This window comes from Pteropus medius, unplaced genomic scaffold, assembly GCF_902729225.1.
Source record: "Pteropus medius unplaced genomic scaffold, Ma_sr-lr_union100, whole genome shotgun sequence".
Classification (NCBI taxonomy): domain Eukaryota; kingdom Metazoa; phylum Chordata; class Mammalia; order Chiroptera; family Pteropodidae; genus Pteropus; species Pteropus medius.
In genome coordinates this window covers 84,784-111,106 of record NW_024342470.1, presented here as the reverse complement: position 1 = coordinate 111,106, position 26,323 = coordinate 84,784, and the positions used below count along the sequence as shown (strand labels likewise).

The following is a 26,323-nucleotide window of genomic DNA, read 5'->3' as shown; positions in this document are numbered from 1 at the left end:
CCTTTGCAATTGTAGGGATGTTTCAAGACAACCTTCAGATAATGGAAACCCAGTTTTGTTTTATTTCTGTGTTTGTTTATTGCCAAAGAATAAGCATAGTTGTTTATCATGGACCTTTATGATGAGTTGCTTTTTCTATTTTATTCATTTCAGTAATATTTGTATTTTAAGCAGCATAAAAAAATTCTCATGTCAAAAGTAAACAAACAAAAACAAAAACAAAGACAAAGACAAAAAAAATATCTGTTTGAGTGTCTGCATGGAGAAGTTTCCGTAATGGCTGATGTTTAAAAAAAGGAAGTGTGAACATGAAACAAATACATGCAAACCTCTACGGCTCTGCATTAAACCAGGCTGCCCGCATGATCTTTTAACAAGATGAGTTGGTCTAAAATTTGTACAAATCTCAAGGTCCCTTCCCCTCATGTATGGGCTTTGCTTAGGCCTTTCATCTGAGTTTTTTTTCTTTCGCTCTTACTTTGTTCTGTTTGGAGTCCCAAGGTCAGGGGTCTTCTCCCAAGTTGTCCATTTTACTGAATTAAATGGAGCCCCTAGCTAGGAAAATAGAGAGTAAATTTAAAATAAATGGTATACCTTATAAGTTACCTCATAAAGAGAATCTTTAAAAGTGCATTTAGATTTTTTTGAGGAAACTCCATACTGTTTTCCATAGTGGCTGTACCGATTTGCAGTCCCACCAGCAGTGTATGAGGGTTTTTTTTCTCCGCATCCTCTCCAACACTTGTTATTACTTGTCCTGTTGATAACAGCTATGCTAACAGATATGAGATGGTATCTCATTGTGGTTTTGATTTGCATTTCCCTAAAAACTAATGATATTGAGCATATTTTCAGATGTTTATTGGCCATTTGTATGTCTTCCTGGGAGAAGTGTCTAAATAAGAACTGATCTACCATATGATCCAGCTATCTCTCTACTGGGTATTTACCCGTAAGACTTGAAAACCCATATCCAAAAACGATATTTGCACACCGATGTTCATAGCAGCATTATTCATGGTGGCCAGGACATGGAAGCAACCAAAGTGTCCTATGACAGATGACTGGATAAAAAAGCTGTGGTACATATATACAATGGAATATTACACAGCCATAAGAAGAGGTGAAATACTGACATTTGCGACAACATGGATGGCCCTTGAGATAATCATGCTAAGCAAAATAAGCCAGACAGAAAAATATTGAAAACCATATGATGTCACTTATATGTGGGATATAAAACTAAAAGCCATAAACGAACAGGACAAACAAGCAGAGACTCATAGACATAGACAAGAGACTAGTGGTTACCAGAGGTTAGGGAGAGAAGTGGATGGGATAAAAGGGGTCAAATATGTAAACTTGGAAGTTATGTAAATTATATCAAGTGAATAAAAAAATATATATTAAAAATAAAAAATGAAAGAGCATTTTGACAAGTCAAGTTACATTCTTTAATTTTCCTATTAAAAGATATACTTTGCACTATGGTGTTATATCATGAATGTTTGACTCTTAGAAATCTTCTGACTTTGAAGAGGAATGGATTTTGGAATCAAACCATAAGCCTCCCTAAATGGTGGAGTGTGTCCACAGCACATATTTCCCTAGGATCCTCCTCAAGGCTCCCATGACCTCCTTATTCCTCAGGCTGTAGATGAGGGGGTTCAGGGCTGGAGTGACAATCGTGTAGAAAACAGAGGTGATGTTGTCTTGCTGGGGGCTGTGGAGGGAACGGGGCAGGATATACATGAACATGGCAGCTCCATAGAACATCCCAACCACAGCCAGGTGGGAAGAACAGGTCAATAGGGCTTTCTGCCTCCCTTCATTGGAGGGCATGTGGAGCACAGTAAATAAGATTAGTGTATAAGAGGCAAGAATAGCAATAAGAGGGGGCATCAGGAAGGTCACACCCATTACATACACCATGAGCTCATATCTGGAGGTATCTGCACAGGCCAACTTCAGCAGAGGTGGGATCTCACAGAGCAGGTGACTGATTTTCCGGGACATACAGAAAGGAAAGTGCATGGTATACAAGGTATGTCCTAGAGCGTTCAGAGATGCCAGGATCCAAGATATGGTCACCATGAGCCAGCAGACCCTTGGCCTCATGAGGACCATGTAGGTCAGAGGATGACAAATGGCCACATACCTGTCATAGGCCATGAAGGCCAGTAAGAGGTCCTCTGCACCACCCAGGGTCAGTGCCAGGAACATCTGAAGGGCACAGCCCCCAAAGGAGATGGTGTTTTCACTATGGAAAAAATCCACAAGAGTCTTGGGAGTGACAACAGATGTGAAGAGGAGATCCATCAGTGAGAGCTGCCCAAGCAAGAGGTACATGGGCACATGGAGCCGAACATCCATTGTGATGACCAGGAGCAGCAGGCCATTGCTGGTCAGGGCTAACATGTACAAGACTGAGATTGTGGTGCAGAGCAGCTCAGGAGACCCACTGTCCTTCAGAATCCCCATCAATATGAAGCCACTTCCCAGGGTAGAGTTCCAGTGCTCCATTCTGTGCTGTTTCTTTAGTTGCCTAGAACCAAGTGGATTCTTGGTGAATATTTGTAAAAATGGTTCCTTATTACTGACTTTACCTCTTGATCTCTGTTTCTCACTCTTATAGTTGCATCTTAATAAAGATCCATCTAAATGAAGAACAGATGTCACAATAATAGCTAAACATTAAGAAGCCACTATGAAAATATTATTCATTCATCAAAGGTGAACATGTATCTTTCCAGAAAGATTAGATCATCTCTATATTAATAGAATATTCTGGCACCCATGCCCTTGATTATTCTTGGACCTATCTGATAAGCATAATGTTAGACTAATGATATGAGTACCCACTTAGTGTTCTGCATAGACCTGTTTTTAATATAAAATTTGAAAACAGGTACAGAAATCTGGTTGAGATAATTATGCCAAGCGAAATAAGTCAGACATAAAAAGTTGAGAACCACATGATTTTATTCATGTGTAGGATATAAAACTGAAAGCAAAAAACGAACAAACAAAAACTCATAAATACAGACAACAGCTTAGTAGTTACCAGAAGGAATGGGTGGGGGGGGTAAGCAGATAAAGGTAAAGGGGACCAAATATATGGTGACTGAAAGAGATTTGACTGTGGGTGGTGAACACATAATGCAATATATAAATGATGTATTACTGAACCGTACACTTAAAATCTATAAATTGTATTAACCAATGTCATCCCAATAAGTTTAATTAAAAAAAAAGTACCAAAACATATTTCAATAAAGCAATACCACTTCTTTTTCTATATATATAATTTATGTCCACACTTGTTTGTAGCATTCAAGGTTGTAGATACAAGCCTTACTGGAAGAGCTAACAGGTATCCACTTTAGTCTCCTCTCTTGAAAAGCTCTACATTCTCCATGTGCTTGAGAGAGAATTCTAGACTTTCTTAACAGGTTATGGTAAAATATGACCTAGGAGGACTCAGAAATATGATAACAGATGAGACCCTACCCAGGAAGATCAGAGTTTTGTTTTTGGAAAAATGATGAAAGATGTAGGCAACAAGAGGGTATGTATTGTTACAAGAGAGTTGTAACCAGGCTCCATAATCCTGGCTTCCCTTTCTTGCACCAGACCCAGATCCCCACATTTCTTCTTGCAAGGCCAGGGTACCAACACTGGATTGAAGGGCCACAGTTTTCTGTTTTGGAAAACTGCTGTTAGAGTGAGGTACCCAATCCCAGAGAGAAGCCAGAAGAGTCAGGCCCTGAGATTGACATAAATCAGTGACATGCTTCAAGGGAACTGAACAGATAAAGCTAAATCTGAACATATGTTAAAGTATCAGTAAGTGAAGCATTTTTCTCTAAATCGTTTCCTTATGTCATGGCTTATATATTTTGATATTTCATTGGTTTCTATTGGCCTCTTCTAAGTCCACAGAATTTTAATGGTAAAAAGGTATTTGAGCATGTGACAAGCATATCATCTACTCTTAGATGGTCTTCTGGAGGCATGGATTATCAGATAGGTACAAAAAATGCCTTTTCATAGGCCAGCAAAGCCCATAGAATTTAAGATAGGTAGTGATACTTTGTCAGGAAACAGATGCCCAAGCCTGGCATGTAGCACAGACTCTTTCACCATCCTCACCAATTCTTCTTCATGTTTGGAAAACCAAAAATGAAGGGGATTGAGAAGTGCTATAGAGCCCAAAGTACTAGAGAATATGGAAGACAGAGTAGCTTAGTTTTTAGGGTCTGCTTTGGGCTCTGTTTCTCAATTCAATATTCCTAGAGGCTGCACCCTTCCCTAAAAAAGAATCGATGCTCTTACCTCAAGTGGCGAGAAGCCCAGATGGCCAACCAAGGAGACTGCCTTGTGACTGTCTGAGGGTCAAGAATGTTCCTGTAAAAATGGGGAAGAAAGATAGGGATTTTCTAGCAGTATCCAATTGGTTCAATTTTTGCTAAGTTGGGTTAAGAGTATGAGGAGTCTGACCAAGATAGGTATCAAGGTCCTTCTGTGCCTTCTATTCCTCCATAGGTCTTCTTAGTGATGCAGTAGATACACATAGAGAGCTAATACAGTCCTTGGGTGGTTTCTATGGAGTAAGAAGATGGCCCTGCCTGTTTTCACACCTGTAAAGAATTAGGAGAAACTGCTTCTGTCACATAGATTCCCAGTTAGGGAGCCCATCTAGCTCTGGAGCAGATGTCAGACTGAGTCCAGATGCTCAGATGTTCATTTACTCTTGCTAGGGTCTGGAGCAAAGATGAAAGCAGCAGAAAACTGAAGGAAGTAGATATTGAAAGAGATGCCTAAGGGAGACCATGCTGTGCACTGGCCTCCTTTTCCCTGGTGCCAACAGTGAGCCAGGGCTCTGTCCTAGGGGAGACTGTTCTGTCTCCCTATCCCATGACCCCGCCTCCTCTATTCTGTTCTAGCCCTAACTTCAGAGAGACTTATCTGCTCAGATGGAATGTCCTCCCTTGGAAATACTGGTCCAGGAAACAGGATGTTAATGAATCCTCTTGGGCATGTTTCCTGGCCTGGTATCCCTGACCTCTCTTCTCACTAAATTAACTTCGAGACTCTAGGTTTCTAATCCACCTTAAGGGAGGCACTAATGGCCCATTTATAAATTGCTGACTGAACAGGTCAGGAAGTAAGGGCCCATTACATGGTCTGCTGTGTCCCAGATCTTAAGGTGGATTTTGTGGGATACCTCTTCTACTTCTCTTGCTACCCATGGTCTTCTTTATAATCCTCTTCGTTGGGACTATTTCCAGTTCAATATGACTGTGCTCTGTGGAGTCTGTAATTATAAGATCTTCCCTTCACTGAGCTTTGGCAATCCAGTGTGGCCTGTGCACTAGTATGCGTGTTCTGGTGTTACTGTTGTCTGTTATCAGTGATACTTGAAGAGAGAGTGGACAATTTTCTAAGTATTGAGAGAGAAAAACTGAAAAGAAATAGACACAGAGTGACATCAGAGACATTACGGCATGAGGCATCCCCATGATCTCTCCCCTTGAAACAAATTGAACAGCTATAATCCAACATAAGATTCCCAGCCTAACACACAAACACTTCTGAGGGATCTGTATTCAGAGAATCTGAAGGTGGGCAAATTGAGGCAAACAGGGAAGGAGGGAAGGAGAAGAGTGAAAACAAGTGCTGCTGATGCATCTGGAGCTCACTGCGGAGAGGGGAGAAGTCAGGTTGTGATGTGTTCTCTCTGTAGCTTTGAGCAGTCCTGCCTGAGTGATCAGCATATAATATGGCAGAATCCAGTAATTAGGGTAGAGATGGAATACAGAGGTGCAATGGCTGCATTCTAGCAGCCACCATTGCCAGGCAAAAAACAAAGTCATGGAACCTGCCTGTCTCCCCCATCCTCCCAGCACTCACCTCCCTGCACCTTCCCAGAGCAAGCAGTAGGCTCCAGAAGAAATTGTAGCACTGAGTGTCAGCCTATAGAGCAGAATGTCTGTAGACCCGAGAACTGAGGAGAGAGCTCCTGAGTGGCAGATGCCACTGCGACTGATCCCGGTGACAAGGATGGAGATACAGAAGCAAGGCAGCTGAAGAGTAGCACAAAAGAAAAACCTCTTCTTATCACCTGCTAAATAGACATCATTCTTAACAATAATAAAAAATTTTCAGATAGCAGAGTTTATTCCCATAAATGCTTAGGAGGAGAAATAATCTATCAAATACCACGAACAACCAAGATAACAAAGCAATTAAGAAAGAAAGTAGAAAATCTTCAGAAAATAAATATAAAAGTATAGAAATATGTGATTTAAATGACAGAGAATTCAGATCGCAGTTCTGAAAAAATTCAACGAGATACAAGAAAACTCAGATAGGCAATTTGATGAACTCAGAAACAAAATCAAAGAACAAGTGGAATACTTTCACAGAGATTGAAATTTTAAAGAATGAACTTTAAATAAGAATTCTGGAACTGAAGAACTCAGTAAGAGATGAATAATTAAAGAGCAAGCTTAGGAAATAGAGCTGACCAGATGGAGGAAAGACTTAGTGATAATGAAGAAAGAAAGCTGGAAATGACAGAAATGGAAGAGAGAGACTTGAAAGTGAAAAAAAAAAATGAACTCTGAAAGAATTATCTGACACCATCAGAAAGAGCAATATAAGCATAATGGGTATATCGGAAGGAGAATAGAGGGAGAAGGCAACAGAGAGCCTGTTCAAACAAATAGTTCACAAGAACTCCCCAAACTTATGGGAAAAACTGGATCCTCAAACCCAAGAAGCAAACAGAACACCTAATTATCTCAATTCAAAAAGGCTTTCTCCAAGACACATTATATTGAAACTATCAAAAATTAATGACAATGAAAGAATTCTCAAGACAGCCAGGGAAAAGAAGACAGTAACCTATAAGAAAATCCCATTAGATTATCATTGAATGTTTAGGAAGAAACTCTATAAGCTAGTTATTTAGGAATCAAATATTCAAAGTACTGAAAAAGAGAAATTACTAGCCAAGAATAATATATTCAGCAAAGCTCTCCTTTAGATATGAAGGGGAAATAAAGAAAGGGCAAGTATAGAAACTGAAGGAATTTTCCACCATAAGGCCTGAATTGCATGAAATACTCAAGGGAGTTATTCCATCTGAATCAAAAAGACAAAAAGATACAACAATATGAGTAAGATGACTAACAGACAGACAGAAACAGAAAAGTGTGACCCTTATTCAAAATAGGGTATTATACATTTAAATATTACATAACAATTAGAGGAAGCAAAAATATTTTAAAAAGAGAAAACAATAGCTATTGCAACTCAGAAATGAATTCCCAGAAAAAAAAAAACAGGAATAATTTGAGACAACAACAACAGAAAAGAAGGGAGTAAAGATCCAAACTTGCAAAAAGGGAGTAAAAAATAAGAAAAAAAACTACTGTATACATGAAACTTTCTTTGACATAAACAATGGTAACCACAGGAAAAAATCCAGAACTGAGACATAACATAACATAAAACAAGAGGGAACAGGGAGGAAAATCATAGAATATCACCAAACTAAAACAAGAGACAGAAACACAAGGGCAAAGAAACAATGGAGACATGACCTACCAGAAAACAAAAGATAAAATGGCTATAGGAAAACCTCATGTTTCAATAATCACCCTAAATGTAAATGGACTGAACTCACCAATAAAAAGACACAGAGTTGCAGATTGGATCAAAAAACAAAATTCAATTATATGCTACCTCCAGGAGACACGTCTCAGTTCCAAAGACAAATATAGACTCAAAGTGAAAGGGTAGAAAATGATAGTTCAAACAAATGGCATTCAGAGAAAAGTGGGAGTAGTGGTACTAATATCGGACGAAATAGACTTCAAAATAAAAATGTAAAGTAAGATACTGAGGGACACTTCATAATGATAAAGGAAAGCAGGCCCCAAGAAAACATAACACTTCTTAATATCTATGCTCCCAATCAGGGAGACCCGAAATATGTAAAGCAATTACTGACAGAACTAAAGGAAGATACAGACCAAAACACTATCATAGTAGGGGACCTAAATACTCCACAGTCAGATATGGAAAGATAATCCAAACAGAAAATCAATAAGGAAATAACATCCTTAAATGACACATTAGACCAACTGGACATAATTGGCATATACAGAGCTTTCCATCCCAAAACAGCTGCTTACACATTCTTCTCTTGTGTACATGAAACATTCTCAAGGATTGACCACATACTGGGACACAGAGATAGCCTCAACAGATATGAGAGGGTTGAAATCATACCAACCACATTCTCCGATCATAATGCTTGGAAACTAGAAATCAACTGAAAAAGGAAATCAGGAAGAACCACAAATACTTGGAGATTAAACAACATGCTACTGAAGAATAACTGTGTCAGGGAAGAAATAAAAAGAGAGATCAAGAGATACATAGAAACGAATGATAATGATAGTACAACATATCAAAACTTTTGGGACATGGCAAAAGTGGTCATAAAAGGAAACTTCATATCATTACAGGCTTACCTCCAAACACAAAAACGAGACCAAATAAGCAGTCTAACGCTTCATTTTCAAAAACTAGAAAAGGAAGAACAAATAAAGCCTAAAGTCAGCAGAAGAAATCATCAAAATTAGAGCAGAAATAAATGAAATTGAAAACAAACAAAAACAATAGAAAAAATAAATACAACAAATAGCTGGTTCTTTGAGAAGATTAATAAAATTGACAAACCCCTGGCTAGACTCACTAAAGTAAAAAGAGAAAGGACACAAATAAATAAAATCAGGGATGAAAGAGGGGAAATTACGACTGACATCACAGAAATACAAAGGATCATGCAAGAATACTGTGAAAAAGTATAGAACATCAAATTTAATAACCTAGAAGAAATGGACCAGTACTTATAAAAATACAACCTTCCTAGACTGAATCAAGAAGAACTGGAAAATCTAAATAGACCAATCAGCAGTTTGGAAATTGAAACAATCATCAAAAACCTACCAAAAAGTCAAAGTCCAGGACCAGATGGCTTCACCAGGGAATTCTACTAAACATTCAAAAAAGATTTAATACCTATTCTCCTTAAACTCTTCCAAAAAATTGAAGAGGAGCCAATACTCCCCAACTCATTTTATGAGGCCAATATTACCTTGATACCAAAATCTGGTAAAGAAAACACAAAAAAAGAAAATTACAGACCAATATTTCTCATGAACACAGATGCAAAAATTGTAAATAAGATACTAGCAAAACGAATACAGCAACATATTAAAAAGATTATACACCACGATCAAGTGGGCTTCATCCCAGGGGCATAGGGATAATTCAACATATGCAAATCGATTAATGTGATATACCATGTAAATAAATTAAAAAATAAGAATCATATGAATGTATCATTAGATGCAGAAGAAGCCTTCAACAAGATATAGAATCCATTTATGATCAAAACACTCAACAAAATCGGTATAGAAGGAAAGTAACTTAACATTATAAAGACCGTCTATGACAAACCCTCAGCCAATATTATACTTAATGGTGAAAAACTAAAAATCTTCCCTCTAAGATCAGGAACAAGGCAAGGCTGTCCACTATCGCCACTGCTATTCAATATAACATTGGAGGTGCTAGCAAGTGCAATCAGGCAAGAGAAAGATATAAAAGGTATCTGTTGTCTATCACCACACACTAAAATTAACTCAAAATGGATTAAGGACCTGAATATAAGACCTGAAACAATAAAATGCATAGAAGAAAACATAGGAACTAAACTCATGGACCTTGGTCTTAAAGAGGATTTTGTGAATTTGACCTCAAAGGCAAGAGAAGTTAAAGTTAAAATAAATGAATAAGACTACATCAAACTAAAAAGCTTCTGCTCAGCAAAAGAAATTGTCAACAAGGTAAAGAGACAACCATCTCAATGGGAAAATATATCTGCAAGCAACGCCTCCAATGAGGGCCTAATATCCAAAATATACAAAGAACTCATACGACTCAATAACAACAACAAAAAACACAAACGATCCAATCAAATATGGGCAGAGGACCTGAACAGACACTTCTCTTTAGAGGACATACAAATGGCCTACAAACATATGAGAAGATGTTCAACATTGCTAGCTATTAGGGAAATGCAAATCAAAACCAAAATGACATACCATCTCACACCTGTTAGAATAGTAATAATCAACAGGACAAGTAATAACAAATGTTGGAGAGGATGCAGAGAAAAAGGAACTCCTCTCATACACTGCTGGTGGGATTGCGAATTGGTACAGCCACTATGGAAAACAGTATGCAGGTTCCTTAAAAAACTAAGAATTGATCTACCATATGATCCAGCAATCCCACTGTTGGGTATTTACCCAAAAGACTTGAAAATCCATATCTAAAAAGATATTTGCACACCGATGTTCATATCAGCATTATTCACAGTGGCCAGGACATAGAAACCACCGAAGTGTCTTACGATAGATGATTGGCTAAAGAAACTGTGGCACATACATACAATGGAATATTACTCAGCCATAAGAAGAAATGAAACACTGCCATTTGCGACAACCTGGGTGGACCTCGAGATAATCATGCTAAGTGAAATAAGCCAGACTGAAAAAGTTGAAAATCACATGATATCACTTATATGTGGTTTAAAAACCTAAAAGCAACAAATGAACAGGACAGAGACTTAGGGACATGGACAATGGATTAGTGGTTACCATTAGTGGTTCTGGGCCCTTGGTTCCTTGGGGGTCATGGCTCATCCATGGCCAGTTCCCTTTGACTGAGGCCTCCCCTCTGCCCTTCCCTGCTCCATTCCTACCCTTCTGGTCAGGACCTGTTCTGGCCAGATTAGTGGATTAGGGTAGAGGTTGGGAGAGGAGGGGAGATGCAGACAGGGTAAAGAAGGTCAAATATAGGGGGAGAGGAGAAGGGGGAAGTGGGTAAAGGGGATCAAATATATGGTAGCTGAAGGAAACTGGACTTTGGGTGGTAATCACACAATAGAATATATAGATGTCAAATTATAATGTACACCTGAAAATTACATAATTGTATTAACTAATGTTATCCCAATAAACTTAATAAAAAAATTTAAAAAATAAAAAATTTTAAAAAGAAAAAAAAGCTCAATAAACAATCTAACATTACATCTTGAACTATTAAAAGAACAAATGAATTCCAAATATAGAGAAAGGAGATAATAAAAATTAAAACAGAATTAAATGAAATTGAGAACAAAAAGACAACAGAAAACATTCATGCAATAAGAAGCTGGTTCTCTGAAAACATGAATCATATTGAGACTCCTGGCTAGATTCACTGAGAAAAAAAAAGAAAAGAAAAGATACAAATAAAATCAGAAATGAAAGAGAAGTTATGATAGATACCACCAAAATACAAAGTATCATAAAAGAATACTGTGAAAGACTATATGCTATCAAATTCAATAACCTAAAAGAAATGGACAAGTCCTTAGAAATATACAACCTTCCTAGACTGAATCACAAAGAACTGAAAAGTATAAATAGACCGATCAACAGTAAGAAAACTGAAACAATCATCAAACCTCCCAAAAGTCCAGGACCAGATAGATGGCTTTCCTAGTAAATTCTACCAAACACTCAACAGACATACGAAAAGATGCTCAACCTCATAAGCTATTAGGGAAATGGACACCAATTCTAGGAAGGCTTCTTGAAAGTCTAATGTCATTGTAATTTCAGTCGCTTCAAGAAAGGTCCTACTAAGGACACTCTATAGTTCTGAGAAATTATGGCTCTAAGGTTCACCACTAGACCCAAGACATCAAGTGGAGAGGACCAGAGAGAAATCTCATCAGACACCAAGCGGCAACTGTTTTTCATGCCACTAGGGACTAGAAGTTATCATTCACCTCAATAACAGTTGAAGAGAAGCCCAAAAGACATAACAGTTATCCGGTTTTCCGGGGAAAGCTTGTGGATTCCAGAGTCTGCAAAGCAGCCAGGAACGTAGACTCTGTAAACGTGCTGTGCTAAGAGAAACCCAGCTAGCAGAACCCCACCGCCCCACACGGGAGGGTGGTCGCAGCCCAACACTACTCGGGCAGGCTCTGGGAGGCTCCACTTCCCCTCGCTTGGCCAGGCCTGCCCCATGTGGGAGGCATCTTTCGGCTGGGAAGAGCTCCCAGGGTACACGGTGTGCGAGTTCCTTAAGCTTGGATTTCCATGTTGTTCCTGCCATGGCAGGCAGATCAGCCTTCCAGCCTGCCCTGCCCTCTCAGATTGAATGGGCTTTTGAGGGCGAGGGAGGGGCAGACACGATTTCTAACTTCTGTTACTAGTCTATGAATTGTAGAAGCACACACTGAAGATCTCCTAGCTCATCTCTTCAGACTACAAAAGGGATGGTTTCTAGACTCCTTTCCTGTCTAGCCTTCTCACCATTTTGCCTTTCCCCAGGATAGGCACATGGAAAAAGGAGGGATGGACAGGGAGCCCTTCACAGCCAGGACTCGGGTCAGCAGATGTTTTTCTCACCCCGAAATGCAGTTTCATAGTCATCTCTGGTGTTTTGCCTCTACGCTGGAGGCTTACACTTTGCCAAATCTGGTCTCTGGAATCCTGTGCTTTCACATCCTTTGTCTAGGGCCGGCCACCTTGTGCGATGTTTAGGTATTATGAGTGTTAGGTCCAGGAGGGCCCTATTCCTACCCCTCCCACCCCCAGTGTGGGAGCCAGACTTCTCCTTTACCTTCGTGTGGGAACCAGACCTTGAATCGGGGTTGGCAAGGCTACACGCTCACCTCCCGCTTCAGTGGACTCTCCTCCCTTCCCCGCCAATTTACCCGGCCCAAACATTCCCACCAAAAAAAAGCCCGCCTCAAGCCCCATGTAAGTTTCAGGTCCCCTCGCATTCGGGGCTGACGCCATCTTCTGCTCAGCCCGCTGTCACTCTGCTGTAACAAATCTTGCTTAACCGCTTCGGCCTTGTGCGTTCCTCCTTCGGCAAACCTAGCAATGAGTTCCTGGAGTGTCTCTAGATTCTAGCCCGGCATCGACATAATGTAAATGTTTAAGAGATGGATGTTGTTGAAGAGATAGCATCTTCAAATGATTTCAAATACACTGAGAGAAAAAATTAGAATTTGAAGGTTTAGGAGCAAAGACTCCAATAAAATGTTTAAGATCCACCATTCAGAAATATTTTCAGGTGCTTGTATATGAAAACTGATTGATAGGGAGAAAAACTTGGCTGAAAAATTCCCATCCTCTTTAAACTATTAGCACTCTATTTTAATAATTATTGTTCATAATAAAACTGACAAAAAATAAAACTTTAAAATAGCATCAAGTCATGTGCATTCTGCAAGTCCTCACATCACTTTTCCTTCTCACCTAATGTATTATCCACTAATAGTGAACATGAAGGAAATATTTTAGAGTGAAATAGTAGCTAATACAGAATATTTACATTTTTATAGACTCAAAAAAGCATACAATTTCATTCAGAAGTCAAACCCACTGAGGGTACCATTTTACATCCATGAAGATGTAAAGGAAAATTCAGTTATTATTGGAAACTTAATCTTCTAAAAATCTCTTCCCTTTTATCCCTCAACTATTTTATTTCCGTTCCTTTTTAAAATTAAATTTACTGGGGTGACATTGGTTAATAAAATTATATAGGTTTCAAGTGTACAATTTAATAATATGTCATAAGTATATTGCACTGTGGGTTCACCACAAAGTTAAATTTCCTTCCATCACCACATATTTGACTCCATTTACCCTTATCTACAAGCCTCTTCCCTCCTTCCCTCTGGTATCCACTAAACCATTGTCTGTGTCCATGAGTTTCTGTTTGTCTTGTTCGTTTGTTCCTTTCAGTTTTACTTCCCACACATAAGTGAAATCATATGGTTCTCGACATTCTCTATTTGACTTATTTCGCTTAGCATGATAATCTCAAGATCCATCCATGTTGTTGCAAATGGCACTATTTCATCTTTTCTCATGACTTTGTAATATTCCATGGTATATACGTACTGCACCTTCTTTATCCAATCTGCTATCGAAAGACATTTCAGTTGTTTCCAGGTCTTAGCCACTGTAAATAATGCTGCTATGAACATTGGGATGCACATATTTTTCAAATAAATGTTTTCAAAGTTTTGGGGTAAATATCCAGAAAAGAGATTGCTGGGTTATGGTAATTCTATTCTTAATTTTTTGAGGAACCTCCATACTGTCTTCCATAGTGTCTGCACCAATTTACATTCCCACCAGTAGTGTATAAGTGTTCCTTTTCCCCGACAACCTCTCCGATACTTGTTATTACTTGTCATGTTGATGATAGCCATTTTAACAAGTGTGAGGTGGTATCTCTTTGTGGTTTAGATTTGCGTTTCTCTAATTGCTAGTGAAGTTGAGCATCTTTTCATATGTATGCCATTTGTATGTCTTCTTGGGAGAAGTGTCTCTTAAGGTCTTCTGCCTATTTTTTAATTAAATTTTAATTGTTGAGTTGTACGAATTCTTTGTATATTTCAGATATTAGCCCCTTATCAGAGGTGTTGCTTGCAAATATATTTTCCTAAGGTGTTGGTTACCTCATTGTTGATGGTTTCTTTTGCTGTGCATAAGCTTTTTAGTTTGATATAGTCCCATTCATTTATTTTTGCTTTTTCTTTTCTTGCCTTTGAGGTCAAATTCATAAAATTCTCTCTAAACACAAGGTACATTAGTTTAGTACCTACATTTTCTTCTATACAATTTATTGTTGCAGGTCCTATATTCAAGTCTTTGGCCATTTTGAGTTAATTTTGGTGTATGGTGACAGATAGCAGTCTAGTTTCATACTTTTACATGTGGCTTTCCAATTTTCCCAGCACCATTTATTGAAGAGGCTTTATTTTTTTTCTCCACTATATGTTTTCGGCTCTTTTGTCGAAAATTATTGGCCCATCTATACAGGGGGTTATTTCTGGACTCTAAATTATGTTCCATTGATCTGCGTTCCACAGTTTCTTTATCCATTCATCTGTTAAGGGACACTTAGGTTATTTCCATGTCTTAGCTATTGTGAATAATGAACATGACAGTGAAAAGATCTCTTCGGGATAATGATTAAATTTCCTTCATGCCAGTATTCTTTTACATCTCTGTTCACTTTTGATTCTCATTGGGCTAGTTCTCAGGAGTCTTTCTAACCTGGACTCGTGAAAAGTGTTGAGGCATGGGGAAGAAAATTCATTAATCAATATCTAAGTCATGTGGAGAATATTAATAAAATTTGTGAGCAGTTGGTGGAGGAGACCATTAACTCCTGGTTAAGCTAGGAAGAGGGAAGTCTGTCTAACAGTATCAAAATCCTAACCTTTCTGGAATAGGAATTGAAGTTGAGGGAGTAAAATGAAGTCCAAGCTTTGAGATAAAATGTCCCCCAGTTGATTACAGCTTCATCCAAATACTAATGCATAGCTGAATATTTCTTACAGTGCTTCTGAAACAGACATTTTTAATTAAAATAATTAAAATAATTTATTAAATAATTTTAAGGTGGCTAACATTTTCTGTCAACTTGATTACCTAAAGCTCTGTAAAATAGTTCTAAAATTTTAGAACCAGTTTTTAATTAAATTTGGGGCAACATTGTTAATAAAATTATATAGGTTTCATGTGTACAATTCAATAATACATCATATGTATACTGAATTGTGTATTCATTACTCAAAGTTAAATTTCGTTCTTTCACCATATATTCAACCACATTTACCGAAACATTTGATTGCATGTTTTGTACTGAAAGCGGTCACCACTATGTGTCTTTTTTATTGCTTGCTTAGTATTTAGCACAGTGCCAGCACATATATGCTTCGTATTTAAAATACTGAACTCCTGGCACATCCTCCACCTGTACAACTTTCCATTTTGATTTCCATTTTGAGATTTTCCATTTCGATTGATTAAAATGGCACATTCATCTTGCACTTTGCTCTAGGAAAGGGCTCCACATTTGCAACAAAAGTGATAATAGGGAGGTGACTCAGTGGATAAAAAAAGAATAGCTATATATTCTCACTACAGCCAATGGATTACTGATTTCAGAATACAAAAACCTACTTCCCCTGACCTGAAGCAGGACAAACTCTGGGCTTTATTTATGCTCTGCAGTTCCTTGCTGGCTCAGATGGAGTTTGAGATTTCCTCAGAAATTACATTTTTTACTTAGTTTCTTTTTCATTCTTGCTCTACTTTCCTCACTCATTTAATGGTTTCTTTCTAATAACTCACTTGCACTTGAATCGTGGGCTCCATATCTGATTCTGAGAGAATGTGGCCTATGATAAAAGCTTTTGGTCCTGAGGCATGATCAGTTACTGAAGGTTTGGAGTAGATGTTCCTAATAGGTGAAAGGAGATTCGAAATAAGGATATGAAGGACAAAGCTTTCAGCTTTACCTTTCTGAAAAATTATTTCACCTTCATACCTCTTTTATGGATCTCCTCCAGACTTTCAGAACACCTATCCTCTACCAGGAATTGGTCTTGTTCTAGAATCAACCCACTCTCTTCAGCACTGTTTTTGCCCACATGCAATCCATCATCAAGTCATATCAACTCTTGTTCCAACAATTATTTAGAATCACTTTCTACTGATACCACTCTCCTCCAAGTCACCATTTCTCAAGGATTACTCATATGTTTATTCATCTTTTATATACTGCTGAAAAATTGGAGAATGATTTTTTTGTAATATGAAAGTTTTTATTTGGCAAAACAAACCAGACTAATGGACTAAAGTGATAACCTACAACACTGAAATAAATGTCATTAGGCTTTGGCCAAGAGCCCTCATAATTGTTTTTAAGAAAGTGTTGAAAGTGTGCCTGTACCTGAGGCTCTATCCCAGAGAGAGTCACCTCTTGCTTTGTGCAGCTTTTGGCTCCTGGAAAGTGGCAGTGACTCCCATGACCATCTAGAGGCTGATCCCCTGCACTGTTTTGGCACTATATACCCTTGTCCTAAATAAAGTATAACTGTCACTTTCATTCTACTGTTATTGTGCATGTTAAACATCTACTGTGGCAATCTCCAGCCCCACTGAGCTGCATGCCTGGGCAGTCTATATTGTCTCTTCAGATACCAACTATTGTTTCTGCTAACCCTCTGGCTTCACATTTGCATGTATTTTGAGTGGTCTGTCTTAACCCTATTTCCCCTGAGTATTTTTAGTGCAGAATTTTGCACAACATACAGTTCTTAGGAATGCCTATGTCATATTAAAACAGAAACACTGTGCAGCTCTCATTTTCAAAGTTTTATAGGTACTTTGGAAGACAAACATGTAAAAATAAACAAAGCATAGTATATACAAATTTTAAGTTATCTACTGATAAACTTGGAACAGATGCATATAGGAGAGAATAATTTATGCTGCTTGAGAGATCACAGGGAGACCTTGAAAGATAAGATGGAGTTGGCTAAAATAAAGGGAAAAAAGAACCTTTCAAGTGAGGAAAATAGAATACCAAGACATCACCAACTGCTAATCATCTAAACTATAAATTCAGAAGTCTGAATGAAATGCATCCCTTTTCTCTGATTTAGTCATCTATTCCTGCCACATTCTTCAACATTTATTTAATTCCTATTAAAATTTAATTCAGTTTTTTAAAACTATTATATAAGCAAAATTCCAAATGTGTGATGACAAATGTTATTGATAGGGCTATGGGGAAATAAGCTCGTGGGAATGCAAAATGGTACAATCATTTTGGAGGGGAATTTGTCAATATATAGCAACATTAAATATGTGTTTACTCTTTTCCCAAGAAATCTAATTTCTCATTTTCTACCTCTCAGATGTACTGGTTGAAATGTAAAAAGGGATAGTCACAAAGGTGTTCTTTACAGCATGATTTATAATCATTAAGGACTCAAATAAACTACAGTATATCTGCAAAATAAAGTACTATGAAGTTATATAAAGAATGAGAAATCCTCCTGTGGTTAAAGAAGAGCTAATTTGGAACCAGCCTTGATTAAAGCAGCATCATGATTGAAATTTGTGCTCTCATATCCATAAGGCATAAGAATGTAAATATGAGATATATTTACAGATGAAGAAACTGAGGGGGTAGAAATTTAGAGTAATATGCATGAACTTGCGTAGCTGGTAAATCACAGACACATGATTTGAACCCAGGTTTTTCGGATTCCAATGTGTTGAGGGTAATAAAAAAGACTATAATTAGAAAAACTAAGAATGCATGGAAGTAAGAAAATAGATTCTTATGATATGAGTTGAATATTCATATACAGTTGGGGTATTGTAAGAACTAAAATTGGAAAAATAAGTAGAGCTTAACTATAAGGGGGCTTGTATGACATGCTAAGAACAACAGTTTCATTCTGAAGATGAGGGTGAATTTTAAGTTTTTAAAACATGACAATAACACATTATCTGATGCATATTTAGAAATAACTCTAGAGGCTATGGAGAGTGTATTGGAAAGAGGTGCATATGAAAGTCTACAGTATGACTGGAGGCAGGAAGAACAATTAGGAGGCTCTAGCAATAATCCTGGTGGGGTTTAAATCAACATCCAAGTTTCAACTCCACAGGGGTGATTTGTCGGAATCCTGATAATAGATGGGCTCTCTAAGAGATAGTACACTGGGAAGAGAGATGAAGAATGCCGACCACTGCACTCCCATGCAAGTATAGTTTTAAAAGACTTGAAAAATAATAAAAAGAATCTGCATTTGGACAAGTAGGGAGACTAGCAGAGGGAACCCATTGTTAAGGAAGGCAAGATTACAAAAACCTTCAAGAGCAGTATTCCATTGACACAAGCATCAAAGGAACCCTGAAGAACATTTGATTTCTTCAAGAATCCCTCTAGGAGTTTGGAGAAACATGGCGGAATGAGAGACATCCCCAGATCTCTCTCCTTGAAACAACAATAAGCTGAACATGTAAAACTCAACAAAAAAACACCCAAACTGCACACCAGCACTTCTGAGCATGAGATCTGTGCATAAGAGGTACCACAGGTCAGAACCCTGGGTGTCGGGCAGTGGACTGGGAGAAACAATGAAGCTGCCTCTCACAGCCGCTGGAGCTCCCTGTAGGAGGAGGGGGAGGGGAAAAGGTGCAGTGAGTTCCCTGAACAACACTGCCTGGGATATCTGTGAGCTCCAACGGCCGGCGGCAGGGCCAGTTATCAGGGCAGAGAACAGAGAAGCAGGGACAACAGAGATGGATTTCTACCAGCCACGGTTGTAAAACCAAGGCTGAGCTGCGCCCCCAACCCCAACCCCCAACCCAGAGGGCCACTCTCCCCATATCCTCTGAGACCGAACACCACTGTGTCCCCGGGGAATCTGAGCAAGCACTACCGAAACTGTCACTAACAGGGACTGAGAGTGTGAGTAGCGAGTACAATTAAACATCTATAAGAAAAAATAAAGCTTTATACAAAACAGGGATCCAAGAGGCTCAGATCCACCTACTGGAAATCAAAAGAAAAGCACCTTCTTTGCAATAGGCAAAAGAGAGATCTTTATATAAGAAATCTCTCTGGAAAGAAAAACAGAATACACTTCCATTAAAGCCCAGGCAGAGAAATAGTCCATTAAATACCAGGAACAACCAAGGTGACAAAGCATCTTAGAAAGAAAGAGAAAAATCTCCAGAAAATAAGCTTACATACATAGAAATGTGCAACTTAAATGACAGAGAATTCAGGATGGTACTTCTGAAAAAACTCAGTGAGATCCAAAATGAGTCATATCAACAATTTCAGAAATTGAAAAACAACTAGATGAACAAAATAAATTCTTTAGCAAGGAGATTGAAACCCTCAAAAAGAACCAAATAGAACTTCTGGAGATTAAAACACACTGCAGGAGTTGAAAAATGAAATAGCAAGTTTGGGAAATAGTCAACCAAATGGAAGAAAGGATCAGAGATATCAAAGACAGAAATCTAGAAATAAATCAGAAGGAAAAAGAGAGAAACTGAAGAATGAAGAATAATGAAAGAGAAATTCAAGAACTAACTGATACCATCAGGAGAAGAAACATAAGAATAATGGGCATTATCGAAGGGGAGGAAAAAGAGCAAGGAATACAAAGCATTTTCAGGGAAACGGTAGACAAGAATTTCCCAAATCTAAGGAATGAGCTGGAGCATGGAATTCAAGAAGTCAACGGAACACCCAATTATATCAATCCAAAAAGGCCTTTACCAAGACACATTGTATTAAAATTATCAAAAATCAATGACAAAGACAGAATTCTCAGGGCAGCCAGGAAAAAGAAGATGGTACCTATAAAAGAAAACGCATTAGATTATTGTCGAACTTCTCAGCACAAACCTTACAAGCCAGAAAGGAGTAGAGTCAAATATTCAAACTATTAAGTGAAAGGAAATACCAGCCAAGAATAATGTACCTAGCTATGCTCTCCTTTAGATATGCAAGAGAAATAAAGACCTTTCCAGACATACAAAAAATGGAGGGAATTCGCCACTATGAGGCCTGCATTACAGGAAATACTGAAAGGCATCAGCTCACCTAAAACAAAATGACAAAAAATAATAATAATAATAATTAGGAGTAAGGTGACTATCAGGCAAATAGAAGTAGAGGAGTGCAACCCTTACTAAAACAGCTTAAATAATAAGAAGAGATTCATTATAGCAAGATAGTAATGAATATTCAGCATACATAGGGACAGACTGAAACAACAATAACAGAAAAGGGGAGAATTCAAAGATCCAAATTAGCAAAGGGGAATAGAGATAAGGTACATGCAGAAGAAAATGGACGACTGTATATATCTAACTATCCTTTACATATTCATAATGGTAACCACACATCAAAGATTCAGAACTGAAGTATATAACAAAAAACAAGAGGGAACAGAGGGAAAACTCACAAAACTCAACAACAATAACATAAAAAAACAGACACACAAGGACAAGAAAGCCATGGAAAACCATAAAGACTCCACAAGAACACTACTGGAAGCAATAAGCAAATTCAGGAAACTCTGTATACAAAATCAATGTTCAAAAACCCATAGCATTCCTATACTCTAATAATGACGTGTCAGAAAAAGAAGTGGAAAAAATAATTTCTTTTGCAATTGCGACAAAAAGAATAAAGCTTCTAGGAATAAATCTAACAAAACATGTGAAAGACCTATATAATGAAAACTGTAAGACCCTGAATTGCCAAAGCCATCCTAAGAAAAAAGAAGGAGCCTGGAAAAATCACTCTGCTAGACATCAAATTATACTATAAAGAGACAGTAATCAAAACAGCATGGTATTGGCAGCAAAACAGACACACAGACCGATGGAACAGAATCCAGAGTCCAGAAGTAAACCCATATTTATATGGGCAAATAATTTTCGACAAAAAAGTCAAAAACATACAGTGGAGAAAGGATAGCCTCTTCAATAAATGGTGCTGGGAAAACTGGAAAGCCATCTGCAAAAGAATGAAATTAGACTGGTATCTATCACCGCACACTAAAATTAACTCAAAATAGATTAAGGACCTGATTACAAAACCTGAAGCAATAAAATGCATAGAAGAAAACATAGGAACTAAACTCATGGACCTTGGACTTAAAGGGGATTTTATGAATTTGACCTCAAAGGCAAGGGAAGTAAAAGCAAAAATAAATGAATGGGACTACATCAAACTAAAAAACTTCTTCTCGACAAAAGAAATTGTCAACAAGGTAAAGAGACAACCATCTCAATGGGAAAATATATTTGCAAGCAATGCCTCCGATATGGGCCTAATATCCAAAATATACAAAGAACTCATAGACTCAATTACAACTAAAAAACAAACAATCCAATTAAAAAATGAGGACCTGAACAGACACTTCTCCCTAGAGGACATACGAATGGCCAACATATATTTGGAAAGATGCTTAACATCGCTAGCTATTAGGGAAATGCAGATCAAAACCACAATGAGATACTATCTCACACCTGTTAGAATAGCAATAATCAACAGGACAAGTAATAACAAATGTTGGAGAGGATGCGGAGAAAAAGGAACCCTCATACACTGCTGGTGGGACTGCAAATTGGTACAGCCACTATGGAAAACAATATGGAGGTTCCTCAAAAAACTAGGAATTGATCTACGATATGATGCAGCAATCCCTCCACTGGGTATTTACCCCAATGACCTGAAAATTCATATCCAAAAAGATATTTACACACTGTAAATATCTCAGTCTCTGAGATATGAAAGGGACCCTGGAGACCTAAGTTAGAAGCCTAGGAGTCTCAGCTAAAGGGACTTTGTTCTCTCCGCCTCTGATGCAGCTATACTTAGGCCGAGTTCTTTTCTCACTGGCTTCTATCCTCAGTTCCCTCCATCCCTGGGGTTGTAGACTAACCAGCTTATTAATAAGCAGTTACGGTCTGTGACTTCATTAAAAAGTTGTTAATGAGGCACACTGCTGTTCAGGGAGCACAGCTGAGTGAGACTCCCAGTGGCCTACCCTGAGGCCTGGAGGGAAACTATAGGTGAATAGACAGAATCAGATCTGGGGAGAAGGCTAATGAACTCAGGCTGCAGAGCCGTATCTCCAAATGAACTCATCTTGGCAAGCAGGCCAACTCTGAAGCTCAAGTCCCTGCTGGCCTGGAGGCTTAAATGAGAGGGTGCAGTACAGAGCAGTAGTGATTTTCCTCTGAGCTGGCGGCTCAGCTTATTTTCCTCTATTCTGACCCATATGATGGAAGACTTCAAATTCTGAGATTAAGAAGTAATTTTGTGTTGCAAAATTGAGTTTGTGGCTCATGAACAATTGTACAAGCCTTTTGACTGGTCTCTATCCCATAGGCTTTACATTTTTGCCACCCATTTTCCATAATAATGCCCGGACAATCTTTCCAAACACATAGCTGATAGTTACCTCATGCTGAGGGGTAGCAGAGTTGGCCACCCCAAAATATGCCTTTGGGATATTGATTATCTTAGGATGGTTATTTTTCAAGAAACAAAAGACTCAGAAAGAAACTTTGACCTTCTCCCAATTGCCTAAAAGAATTTAGACAGAGGACCTGCTCCAGAAAAGGATCTATTATCATAGATAACTATAGTTTAATATGAACTAAGTATGCTAGACAGGGAGGAACCCAGCAAGGCCCATTTGATCAAAGTTCTCTCTGTGTCCCATTGTTAAAGATGGCCAGCAAACATTTGAAATCCCAAACCATGCTCCTCTCCCCCGCTTCCCCACCCACTTCTCCTCAAGATGGCATATAAACCTTACCTGCCCTATCTGTCCTGGGATTTCATTCTTATGGAACTCCTGTATGTACACACATAATAAATTTGGTTGTTTTATCATGTTAATTTCATTATTAGTCCAGCCAGAAGAACTTAGAAGAGTAGAAGGAAAATGAATTATTCCTCCCCTTAAACCTTTTAATAGAAATACTTTACAATATAAAATTCAAAGTCCTCAGCATAGACTCCTGCCTATCTCATCACCCTCATCTCCTCCAGACTTCTCTCCCATGTTCACATTTTCATCATTATTACCACTATCACTATCATCATTATAACCATCATAATGAACATTTCTGTAATGCTTCTTATGTATCCAGCAGTGTTTTACATTTAGTAATTCATTTAAATCTCACAACAACACAGTGTAATATGTGCTGTGATTATCTCCATGTTACAGATGACACTGAGTCAAGATATGGTAACTTGTCTAATATCTTACAGTTACTCTAAAAGACAGAGCCAGAATTACAACAAAGGCATTTTGGCTTCAGAGCTTATACTCTTACAAATGATAAAGATTTAAGCTTCTGCACTTACTACTTACTTGTCTTGGGATGCCTATCTCATATACAATTCTTAAAGCTTAGCTTCCATTCCTTCTTACACCTCTTGCCTTGCTACTACTTCTAATCATTATGCCTCTATCATTACATAGAGTCCTAATGTTTATGTGTCTCTCTCCACTGGACTGAGAGTTCTTGCACATCATGGACTGAGTTGGGTCCAGTAACTGCTCTTGTGGTTTTACTGAATCTTTTAGTAACTATCATATTAGTGTCAACATACAAAATACTGTATTCTCTTTGATAAACCTCAGAGAAACTAAATTCTTGACCTCTCTCTTGCTGCCATGCCTCTACTGCGATAGATGCTCATCCTCCTTATTTTCCCATCTCAATAGAAGGAACCTCTATCAACACGATTGCTTATGTCAAAAATATGAGTGTAGTCCTTGACATCTTTCCAAAACTAAACCATTATCAGCTTTCATCTGGTCTGTGGCCATTCCTATATTAGTCTTTCTCTTTACATTCTTGCTGAGGCAGAACAGCACAGGGACACCCTCTCCCCACTCCAGGATATGGCTCCGGAAATTTTTCCTTTCTTCAGACCTTCCCTGTTTTAGTCTTGGAAAGGGGAGATAAGCCCAAACCAGTATTTCCAGCTTAGATGCTATCTTTGGCTAAGGCACGACCTTTGGCTACTTATAATATCAGTATAATCTCATCCACATTGCAAATATTGTAGCTCCCAAGAAGCACCTGATGCCATATAAGGTCTGGAAACACCATATAAGGAAGGAAGTGGAAACTGAGCTCCCCACCTACTGGGAGGAGACAACAAGGTTATGTCAGTACCACATGACCCTCCCCCACCCCGCACTCCAAGCCTGCGCTCCCCTATTGAGTATGGACTTTTACTTTACGTGATCTACCCAATAGACCTAGTTATCTTGAAAAACAACAGCAAAAAATAACACTCTTTGTGTAAAACGCTTCTCTGATTAGCTGCTGAATTTAGATGAATATCTAAAATCTTTATCATGATCAAAAAGAAGTTCTAAATGGTGTGACGTCTTCTTATTCATACAATCAATTTTTACCTGTTTTTATTCACAACATTTCAACCAAATAAATTTTGATATCAAGGTAATACTGACCTCAAAGATGAGCTGTAAACTGTTCCCTCCTCCTCGATTTTTTGGATCAGTTTTTGAAAGAAAGTTTGGTAGAATTGGCCAGTGAAGCATCTAGTCTTTACAAGGAATTGGTCTGTTCAGATTTTCTATTTCTTCATGATTCAGTCTTAGACTCATGTTGATAGGAAGCCAGATACCGAGTAGCAGCTTTTAAAGTATGCAAATACATCTCTTTTAGGGGAAGCCTGGGAGATGATTGTTTCTCTCTGCTCCCTCTGCATTGAGCCCTGAGGTGATAGCCAGGCAAGAACTGTTTCTTGGTTTGCTGCCATCTATTGAACCTGTGAACACAAATCCCACTGGCCACCAGAACCAGGCTATCGAGAGACGTGTCCCCTGGATGGCAGTCACGAAAGCCAGTGTACCTAACATGTACACAAGCTCCCTTCTCAGAGACATTGATGACCTGGCGTGGAGCAAAGAGGGAGAGGACTAACTGACCTCTCCGTCTCTGGAAGAGACTATAAATGGCCCTTAGATTTGTGTTTAATAAAAGCCTGCCCCTCCAGCCACAGCTATAAAGCTAACTTAATAGGCCTCTTTCACAGAAAGACTGAGTGCCTTAGGCTGTTGCCTTTCTGCTGTGTCCTGGGGTGTAGGCATTAAGAAAGCTTTCTTCTTTTGTTATAGTCCTGTGGGACCCATGAGCATACGCCTCACCAGTCACCAGAGCCAGATGACCAGGGCTGGTGTCTCCTGGGTAGCAGCCACCCAAATTGGGGTGTTAGATGACTGTACAAGCTCCTTTAGGGGCGATACCTGTGACCTGGAGCAAAGCAGAGGGAGAGCAAAAAGATGGTCCCCGCTGAAGGCCTCTGTCTCTGGAGAATGTTTCAGCAGGTTCCCAGGTGTGTATTAAATTAGATGCCTGACCCTCAGGCCAAGTCTTTAAGATAAGCAAATTTGCCTATTTCACAAAAAGTGTTAGCACTTTTCAGCCAGCTGCCCTGTGTGGAGTGAGTCTTCAACAAGACCTTTAGGGACTGTTTTCTCTAATCACCATAGCCTTGTGGGTCTTGTGGACTCAAATCCCATTGGCTCTCAAAACTAGATATTTTGGAATGTCCTCTCTCAGGTGTAGGTCTTAAAATTGAGATGTCGTATATGGGGTTCAAACCCTTCACTCTCCAGCGAGAAGCTTGGGGTTTTGACTTCCTTCCCGACCGGCAGTTGCCATGCGGGGTCAGGGGTGTTATGGTGAGATTGTGTCTCAGCCTCTCCCACCCATTCTGAGGTGAATTTTCTCCTCATTCTGGCAATGTATTGGAGTCACTCATCTAG

The 26,323-nt window shown here is 38.6% G+C and overlaps 1 protein-coding gene across 2 annotated transcripts; it reads right to left on the bottom strand.

Annotated features, from left to right (window-relative positions):
• Positions 1-1,416: 1,416 nt before the first annotated feature.
• On the bottom strand, positions 1,417-25,344 carry LOC120603138 (olfactory receptor 2AG2-like). 2 transcript variants are annotated; one of them, XM_039863457.1, is made up of 3 exons: positions 25,004-25,344; positions 23,324-23,362; positions 1,417-2,545 (listed from the first exon to the last, which is right to left on the bottom strand). In XM_039863457.1, the coding sequence occupies exon 3, from the start codon at positions 2,521-2,523 to the stop codon at positions 1,573-1,575; it is 951 nt and encodes a 316-aa protein (XP_039719391.1). In that variant the 5' UTR covers positions 2,524-2,545; positions 23,324-23,362; positions 25,004-25,344; the 3' UTR covers positions 1,417-1,572. The 2 variants fall into 2 exon arrangements, with proteins under 2 accessions (XP_039719391.1, XP_039719392.1); XM_039863458.1 differs by lacking the exons at positions 23,324-23,362; positions 25,004-25,344 and adding an exon at positions 4,336-4,410.
• Between the last annotated feature and the right edge of the window lie 979 nt (positions 25,345-26,323).